A 10,679-nucleotide genomic window follows, 5' to 3' on the forward strand; every position below is an offset into this window, starting at 1 on the left:
ACTCAATAAAACTAATTAAATCGAGCAAGTTTCTTCAATCGTTTTGGAAAATATTGATAAAATTGAAAGCAGAATGGATCAATTTAGAGATGAAATCATGTCCAAAGCTAAAGAATGGAATTTGATACAACATCCGGAATTTCGAAATGCAATCAATCTATTGACAAAAGATGCACTTGAAGAATTTACAAGAAATCTTGAGCTAATATCAACCAATGAAAACGTACGCCAGGAAATGGAAAATGCCATTCGAAATGTTTTAAAAAATCATTTAATACAAAATGAAAAAGAATTAATTGACCTGGTCCAGAATTACGTAAGTATAATAAGAAACAAGAAATCCATGAAAAATCGTAATAAACAGATAAAAATTTCCGAAATTCTAAACAAAAATTCCAACGTTGGAAGTGATTGTGAAGAAATGGTGAAATCAGACAATGAAATAAATATACCCATGGCATTAAAATTAAATTCTAAGTTCGCGAGTAAAAAATATTCAGAAGAAGACGTTTCCTTAAATAAAAGTAAGTTGCAAGAAGAAAGAGATGATACCATGTCACATCCGTACGAATCATCTGAATCTGCTTCTACATCAGTAGAAACTGTGATAAAAGTATCATCTATGGATAATTCAGAATATCAAAAGAAGGAATGTGGAAGTTCAAAATGTGAGGAAAATTCAGAAAACAGAAACAATTTTTATAATAATAATAATACAGATGAATCTTCCTGGCGATCAGATAACCTAGAAAAATTTCCTAAGCAGCAAAGTTGCTCGAAAGACAATGAAACGAATGACTCTAATCACAAACAAAAGCAATTGGTAAAATGTAAGAAAAAATCTTTACTTAAATTTAAAAACTGTGGCAAAACAGTAAAAAGTAAATTGAATAAAAATTTAAATTCTTCTGTATCTGAGAAAAAAATATCAAAAAACGAGGATGAATTCATTTACTCGCCTAAAGTTTCTCATTCAGAAAATTATATTACAAAAACGAAAATTAAGAAATCTTCATCTGTTTCAAAATTCATAAAAGGTTTATTTAAGAAATCTAAACGGAGAGAGAAGAAATTTCGAGAAATCAATACGATTCACACCAATGATAACGAAATGGCACCATTTATAAACAATGAACAATCAGAAATTACACAAAACCCAAATGAAGAATTGGGAATTAATATGATGTCGACTGAAGTTATTTCTTTATTGAACGAAAAGAAACTTTTTTCGAGAATTAATTCCATTTGTAATAAATATGTAAATGATTTTTCAACCTTAAACAATATATTTTATGAATATCCTCTACATATAGCTTTATTCAATGATGAAATGCAATTTTTTGAAATACTAAACGATCGCAAGTATCCATTATTAAATCATCATGATTACACTAGTGAATCTGATTCAATTCTTGAGAATAGCAGGTTAGAAAATGTAGAAGATACGATTATAATAATCCTTCCACTTTTTAAAGAACAGCCGCCAGTTAAAGTGCTTCAAAATTATAAATATGGCATCGATTTGAAATTAAGAGAAAGTATTGAAATTTATCTGGAATCTTCTCTAGAATGTTCTACAAATGCTCTTACACACGTAAAATACAATAGCAGTTCTTTAATATTGCATATGATGAATAACAGTAATCCCGAATCAGTTCCAGAATATTTGAGTTTGGTAAGCTTTGATGTTGTCATGCCTTCTTCTATCGCCATTTCGTCTCCAAACATCTCGTGGTCTTCCTTAATTAAACAAGATAATAAAGAATTTTCAATTAATAAAGACAAGCATGGCGCTAAGTCAAAAAAAGAAACGAAATTATTTAATTGGAGCGATGATTCTCCAGATTTATGTGCGCAAAGCAAACGTCCTAAAGACGAATCCAGTTGTAAACCATTAAAATCCTTAAAATTTACATTGAAAAAAGTAAATCCAGAGAGAAAAAAGAAAGTAAATTCCACTTCGAAAAGTATTTACGAAGAAATCGTCGCTCGAAGACCACATCGTTATTGTGGTAAACCGGGCATTGATTTGAGTTTATCTATCGAAGAACTGGAATTTCTCAAAGCTTGTCCGGAAGAAAATCGGATAAAAATAGAAACAAAGTCGAACCAGCTTTATCAAAATTTAAACAACAGAAACATTCGAATTATGCCAAAGATTTCTATAATAGAAGATCCAATAAACAAAGAAGATAAATTAATTAAAATTGCGCAATTAAGATGGCCGCCATATTTAATTCCAAGAGATGAAATTATTCCTTTTAACAAATATAAATAGATATTTAATTCTATAATATTGTAAAAATAAAATTTCATAAAAATATTATAATTTTATTTTACGTTTCTGATAAATTTGGCAAGCTCGATACAATAATAACGCATTTTTATAGCGGCTATTTTTATTCACTGCTACTGCCTTCAATAAAGGTATTCTTGATTGATGGCATTTTATATATTTATTTTATTTTAAAGTTAAGGGCTCAGGTACCGTTCTGAGAGATCAGCAATCGAATCCTGGAAGATAAAACTCCAATGAATTTTTCAGATTTGGCACTTGAAAATGGAATATTTTACTTATTTAAAGGTCTTTGAACGTAGAAAAGGGTGTATAATTCGATATAACAGCCTCCTAAAATGATAGCAAGGAAACGAGTCATGCTTCAATCAGGAGGATCCATATGTAAATGGATTTTGCCCTCTTGGAGGCTCTCTTATCGCGTTTGCAAAAAGGTTTTAATTCAAATTAATTTGTTATAATGTTTCTGCATTAAATTAGATTTAAATAATCTTATTTCAAAATTTAAACTGTTTATACAGACGTGATATATAATATACATAACATTATAAATGCAATATTTTATGCTATTTTAATTTTGAATATTGTAAAAGTTCGCGTATAACACGATAACAATAACAAACTTAATAATCTACTGAAAGTAACAGAGCATGTAAATTATTGTGACGGCAGGTTATACACAAGAATATTATAAAATATTAATTATTTTATGCATTAAAACTTAAAAAAAATAATAATATAAATTCTCTCTATAACTATGTATCTATAAAGAAATACAATATTTATTATTTAGCATTTATTTTAATAAATAATAAATAAATTATATTAAAGTACAGGATTGAATCTCACTAATACGGGATTCACTAATCCGGCAGTTTCTATGGTGTTCATGAAGATGATTTGAATCTGGCGGCATTAGTTTTCACGACCGCCGCTTGAACGGCTGTGACATATTGCTAATGAGAAAAAGTGAAATAATTCGGTTATGAACTTCAAAATGTCAGAAATTATCCGCAACTAAGTAATTTAACGGCTCAGAAAAGTTGTTTCAGATCTCAAAACGAAATAAACGGAATAACATCTGCCAAAATCCTTATTATCGTAGGTTACAGTCCCGCTTTCTCTATTTCAGTCTTATGATCAACGAGCTAGAATATACTACATAGAGTAGCTGAAGCGACGCCATGTTTGAGGAAAATTGAATACACGTCCGCCATTTTCTTTCTAGTCAAGGGAACGTGGCATTTGTGTTGCGTGAAGGCAACGAGTTAGAATATTCCAATTCGTTGCGTAAAAGTGATAATACCCATTGATTCCACCAAGAGTGCTGTAACCATGGTCACTGCCACTCTATGTAGTATATTCTAGCTCGTTGATTTTGATTATATAAAAAGTAGTTATCGTCTTTGCCAGTGGGATGGCCAAAGCGTCACTCTGTGGCTCTGGAGAACCCAAAATCGCATTCTGACAGTCGAAAATTCCCAAGAATTTTTCTGGACGTGGTCTATCTCGGATAAGTGGAGCCCGGTTCCTCATCATCCTGCTATTTTCCAATGTAGGCCTGGCTGAACCCACGATGTTTAGAACTAAAAGCTCCTTTTACTGCGCCCAACGCGGAAAGAATCAAGCAGCAAACATCATAATAAGTTAATTAGTTCATTACTCAAACCTTTATATAATGCCACACTTGTAAGGCGTATAATACCTATGAATGGATCCTCTCTATATAATTACAAGAGCAAACCCTTTAATTCTTACAACTGAAGATTATCAATTCTGTTTTTATTAATTATAATATTAAATATTTTAAATAATGTTTTTATTAAAAAAAATTATGTTTTAAAATAGAAAAATCTTTTCTAANAAAAAAAATACGGGTATGCTTAAAATATTTTACAATTTATTTTTATTGTAATAATTAAATATTTAAATTAAAAACAAAAGAAATTGATTTCACGCTCTGCTATTTTCGATTTTTTTAATTTTAAAGTTTAATTATTTAATTACTTTTCTTGCTTTTTTCCATAAAAAATCGAAGTAGTTTTAATTGATAGCTCAGTTAATTAATTATGTTTAATTACATTATTATAATCCTTGCAAAGAAACATGTAACTAAATTATCTTCTCTTTCATCTTCATCATCATTTATAATTATCATCTTAGTCTTTTCCCTTTTATTGTGGATCTGTTTCGAATGTCAACTAAAATAAAAAAATGGCTTGATGTCAAAGGTTAGTGTAAAAAACATTAAGGCTTCATTAAGGTGGTTCAGGAGTGTTTGTTAAGTTATGGCAACGCAACATTTGGGGGGATCTGCCTAGGGGGATGCTTTCCGGGAGGTCTTTTTAAGAGAAACTGGCCCTATTTAGGCGTTACAGACCTGGAGAAAACCCGGAAAATTCCACGTGGCAAGGCGCGAACCCACAACCGAACTCTCAGTTTTCAGGGTACGAAGACAGCTTGGCCACTGGTGAGCCGGTTCAGGAGTGAAGTTCAGGGGTTAACGGTTTATCCGTTTTCTTCAGCTCTGACTGAATCTCCCGCTTATAATCGATTTAGCCCTGTAATTATTGAAGTCGGCTTACCTTTAAATTTGTCCCGTGTTAGGAGGATTTAAATCTTTTGGCGCAAATGTAATCCTTAAACTCTCCAGTTCATCTAATGTTTCTTCGACATAACGGGAAATTGTCGACATCTGTTCAGAAGACATTTTTGCAACGTTTTTCCTTAATTCTTCAACTTTATGCAACATTCATAGCCCATCCAAACTGAAAATTCCTTACTCGCTAATGGACAATCACGCCATCACCTTCTTTGAAAACTTATATTTCTTGATATATTTAGCTTTATTTGGTATATTCGTATACGGCAACGGGACACATGGGCGACTCTGCCTCCCGGGAGGTCTTTTATGAGAAACTGGCCCCTATTTAGGTGTTACAAACGTGAAAAAAACCCAGGAAAATGCCACGTGGCTAGCACGTTGGCGAGGCGCGAATCCACGACCAACTAACTACCAGTGTTCGGTGGTTTTATTCGCTCTTCTGCTGGTGGGCCTTTGGCTTCGTCAGTGGCAGAACATGTAGGAGGTTCAAAACGATCTTTTTCCTTACAAGTCATTGCCATTCAGAGTGGTAACTTGCGTCCATCACGCGATTATACCATGTTTATGCACGAGGTGTTTCAGTTGCCCTATGTTGCATTTCTTTTCGAACTTCACTCGCTTCTAGTTTAGTCTTCCTGGCTCTTCAGAATGGCAGAAGAGATCCGAAGATCTCACTCTTTACCATCGCGATTTTTTCAAATCAAATAACACAGTTCGGACCATGCTTTTATGCTTTATTTGGTTACGTGCGAAAGACGTGGCACATAACGCAAGCATGATTAACAGATGATTTTAATTTCTTTAAAATAACTGTACTTCATGCAAATCTTTTCACGGTACGTTATTTATGGAGAAGATTATTTAGCAAGTATTTGTTGGCACTTTACGATGGTGGCGCTAATTCGGAAGACGATTTATCGAAGTTCGATTGTGTTCATTATGTGTTTAAGTATATTAAAAAATTAAATGGAGTATCATTTTCATATACACGGTGGCCCAAAAGTCGGTTAAAACCGAATTGACTCGCTTTCTTACACCTCGGTTAACTGATTTTTGATCCAATACATATTTACCGATCTTTCATGTCACAAAAATGCATTTCGTTATACATCTGTATTCATAAATTCAAAACTCAAGATNTTCATATACACGGTGGCCCAAAAGTCGGTTAAAACCGAATTGACTCGCTTTCTTACACCTCGGTTAACTGATTTTTGATCCAATACATATTTACCGATCTTTCATGTCACAAAAATGCATTTCGTTATACATCTGTATTCATAAATTCAAAACTCAAGATTTGTTATTCAGTAGTTTTAATTATAATTAATTAAATGTAATTAAAATTCTTATCATTATAATCCGATTAAATTACATTTCGTAGAATTAGTATCAGTTAATCTACATCAAAAAACTTGGTTTTGGTTATTTCTTTTGTTTAAAATTAAAGAATAAAACGGATATAATTATTTAACGTCAGGTTCGAGCGTAGTCTGGGAAGGCGGACAACCAGTGGCCCAGTGAATAAAACCGCCGAACACTGGTCGCGGGTTCGCGCCTCACCAACAGGATGGCCGCGTGGAGTTTCCCGGATTTTGTTCACATCCCTAGTACCTAAATAGGAGCCAGTTTCCCCATAGAACGGTCCTCCAGGAGGCACGTTTAATGGTTTTGTGACCACCAGTATCCGTATGGATACTGGTGGGCACAAAACCATTAAACAGTGGTCGCGGGTTCGCGCCTGGACAACATGCTAGCCGCGTGGAATTTCTCAGATTTTATTCATTTACCCAACACCTAAATAGGATCCAGTTTCTTTCGGAAATTCCTCTAAGAGGCATTGGCAGATCTCCAAATGTTGCGTTACCTTATTTCATTAATCCAGAGAAGACGGGAGGATTATTCTCTTCCTTATCCAGAATAAATAAATATCGAAATTACCTTTTTATTCTAAAATATACTTTTCTATATTTTTTTTACAGATTTATCTACCAAAAAAGAGAAAAAAAAAAACGAAGAAGAAAGAAGCCATTCTTGATGATATTCGGATACCTGCCAAAATCCTTATTATCGTAGGTTACAGTCCCGCTTTCTCTATTTCAGTCTTATGATCAACGAGCTAGAATATACTACATAGAGTAGCTGAAGCGACGCCATGTTTGAGGAAAATTGAATACACGTCCGCCATTTTCTTTCTAGTCAAGGGAACGTGGCATTTGTGTTGCGTGAAGGCAACGAGTTAGAATATTCCAATTCGTTGCGTAAAAGTGATAATACCCATTGATTCCACCAAGAGTGCTGTAACCATGGTCACTGCCACTCTATGTAGTATATTCTAGCTCGTTGATTTTGATTATATAAAAAGTAGTTATCGTCTTTGCCAGTGGGATGGCCAAAGCGTCACTCTGTGGCTCTGGAGAACCCAAAATCGCATTCTGACAGTCGAAAATTCCCAAGAATTTTTCTGGACGTGGTCTATCTCGGATANTTTTAATATTTATATTATTTTAAAGTTTACTTAGACAGTTTTTAACCGGTGGTGTGACGTGTTTTACCCCCATCCTCTCCCGGATATTTTAAATGAGAAAGTTACATAAAGAGTACAAAAACCATGAATTGCTTGCTGTCAGTCAACGTAAAAAGCTTCATTGTTTAGTTTTCTTCAACATTTTCTGGTTTAAGACCATTTCAATCTTATCAGTTACTTGAGAATTCTTTTCAAAGTCAATTAGGAAGAGGCGAAAAGGTTGAGATAAAAATTGAAATGATCTCTTTTCCATTTCCTGCTGTCAGTCTTAGTTTGAAAGGGAAAACGTTCTTTTTTTTCCCTATATTTTTTTTTCTCCCTGTCCTCTTCGACCCGTCCCTTCGATAGATTTCGGCTGACACAGTATTCAAAGTATGCAAATTTTTTAAGTACACCAGATGGAAAATAAAATCATCGTGTTGAATATTATGTAAGACGGAAGAGGTTCTTACAAAACACGATGCAAACATTTTCTTTTCCTATACTTTTTTGACTAACGTAACCATCTTTTATTTAAATCATTTGAGTGTACCCCTTTTTTAAAAATTTATATTTATGCAAATTTCCTTCCTTCTCGGCCTTCTTCCCCCATTTTATTTTTTTTATATTTAAAAAACGGCAGAATCGATCGATGACTTAACGAAATTTCTTTATTAAAGGGAATTTCCGCGCGCGCTTTTCTAATACACTTTTCGACTTTCTTAAATAAATCCGTATTAAAAATATATAAGAAAGCGATGAATTTTTTATTAAAATAGCCTTTTATTATCGTAGTTACGTGGGGATATTTTTAAGTACGGAAGATGGAAGGAAAGAGAAAAAAAAATACGGGTATTAAAAATTGACATAAATTTGTCGGGGTTGTTTTTCTTCAAACGTTAAAGGAAAATCGTGTTCAAACTTTTCTCTTTGGTACTATAATCTAAAGATTATTTTCATTTGATGCCAAGCAATGGGGAAAGTTTTTTTTTTTCGTTAAAATTCCGTAAACGTCGCCAAGTAATACGACATCTACGATAGAACATTCGACAGCGATTGATACGAAAGGGGATGTTATGGACTGTCTCCCAACAGACACACCGTTCCATTAACGTATATTTTATTCCTGTCACGAAAAGAAACGAAAAACTTCAGAATCGATTTAAGACATTCCTACTTTATTTCTCTCTCCATACTGCCATCTGATGCTTGTTCCCGAAACTAATCTAATTACCCCTTGTTTCCAATAGCGTAAACACTAGCGGATATTGCAACAGTTTGACTTCGTTATCGTTAAATAAATAAATAAATAAATAAATTCGAATACCCGCTTCCNTCGTTAACGTTAAATAAATAAATAAATAAATAAATTCGAATTTAAATATAAATATTTTATATTTTATTGACGTAATTAGATAGAAATTTATCCGGTAATCGCCCTTTAAAATCGCGTATAATGCGTACTTTTTCGTGTATTTTCTTAAGAATTATTGAATAAATTATCACTTTTTTTAAGTAAATAATTTACTTAATATATTTTAATTTATTATAAGTAAATATTTCTGTATATTTTACGCCTATTTTTGTTAGTCTTGATATACTTAAAGTACGTAAATAACATAATTTTGAAGGGAAAGAAATTAAATTTTTTTAATTAAATTAATTGAAAGTTTTTAATCATTTTAAGTATAAAATCTTGTGTATTTTATTATTATTATTATTATTGTAGAAAATCGTACATAATCTAAACCTCTGCGTTAAGAAAATACCTAATAGGTGATGCGTATCGATGCTTGTCAGTCTAATAATAGGGATTTGTTAAGGATAAATATTGTTTGTTTGGGGATTTTTCTAGCGATATATCTTTAATTTCAATCTTGAATATGAAATTCACAATTCGATTTTATAGTAGAAATATATATTTTAACACATAAATATTGTACATATAACCTGGTCTAGACAGAGAGATGTCAACAGAGTAATGGGCCTTAAACAGAAAACCCCCAAAATTTAGTTTATTTTTGTGTTTTAAATTCAATTTTTTTGTATTAAATAGTGAAAAGTCAATTTTTATCCGTTTTTTATTGATTTTATTGGTATGTTTTATTGCTTTCGGAGGGAGATAGGGTCTGACAATTATGGCTGACCCAAGCCCCATTTCATCTCTCTCGGGCTGTGGTTAAGAATAAATATCGTTCAATATTTTTATATCGATATATCTTTTGGATCTTAAACAAGATTTACGATTCGATTTTATAGTAGAATATACGTTTTAAATATATAGGCACTGTATATCAAGCAGAAATGATAAAGACGTTCTCAAATGTAGTCTTTTGTATGGAAAATGCGGTACATAATTAATATGAGTAATTTTTGACAAATTAACAACGAAAAATCTACTTTTAGTTATTGATTTTATTCATAAATCTTTATAGTTTTCGAAGAGGGGTTAGCCCGCAATTCTTATGAATTAAGACTTTTTAGACGCCCTAAACACATAAAAAAATATTTAATTCGAAATGTAAACAACAATAAAACATAAAATACACTTAAAAAGTAAGTCTTATAAGCCAACAAATACTTTAATTTTGTTTTAATTTATTGTGGGGACCACAGAAAGGGATTTCAGCTACACCATTTGCAATTTTGATTCTTATGGTCCATGGTAAATCAAGCAATGAGAAATTTCTGTGGTGCCCTTTTCCTCGATACCCTAAATTTGATTAATGGTTAATCCAGCCACATATTGTTTAACGTTAAATATAAAATTTACAATTCGATTTTATAGCATTATATACATTTTAAGTATATAGACACTGTATACATAACCGATAACTCCATAGACAGAGCATGAATTTTAAAACACTCGGAGGCAAGATTCGAATTTTAATGCAAGTACTTTCCTAGTAAATCCGTCATTAATTTTAGTATCATTTCTAGAATAAATATATATATATATATACTTTTTTCTTTTTAATTTAACGAGCTTACGGTATTTATCTTCATGTTAAAAATAAAATTGTAGTTATTTCACTTCTATATAATAGGGATTCACTTGTATTAAATATAAATTGCGAGTAGATCTTGTTTAGAAAGTTTAAATCGATTCACAAGTATCATGGAAGTTTGCATTTTGTTACAAAGAAAAAACATTATAAGTCGCTAGATGAATGGTAAAATAGAGAAATTCAGTTAAATAAAACAAAAGTAGAAAGCGTGTTTACTAATTTAAAAAGATATTAAATTGATATTTTAATTTTAAAAATATATTT

General features: G+C 31.9%; 1 protein-coding gene across 1 annotated transcript in view; it reads left to right on the top strand.

Annotated features, from left to right (window-relative positions):
- Positions 1-421: 421 nt before the first annotated feature.
- The window catches only part of LOC111634775, a 21,353-nt gene continuing 11,095 nt past the window's right edge, over positions 422-10,679 (top strand). Inside the window, exons 1-2 of the mRNA XM_023379612.1 lie at positions 422-668; positions 1,314-1,886. Of these exons, the coding sequence (XP_023235380.1) occupies positions 422-668; positions 1,314-1,886 (820 nt within the window). The remainder of the gene's footprint in view (positions 669-1,313; positions 1,887-10,679) is intronic.

This window comes from Centruroides sculpturatus, unplaced genomic scaffold (genome assembly GCF_000671375.1).
Source record: "Centruroides sculpturatus isolate CEXI.00-Female unplaced genomic scaffold, Cexi_2.0 scaffold492, whole genome shotgun sequence".
Lineage (NCBI taxonomy): Eukaryota > Metazoa > Arthropoda > Arachnida > Scorpiones > Buthidae > Centruroides > Centruroides sculpturatus.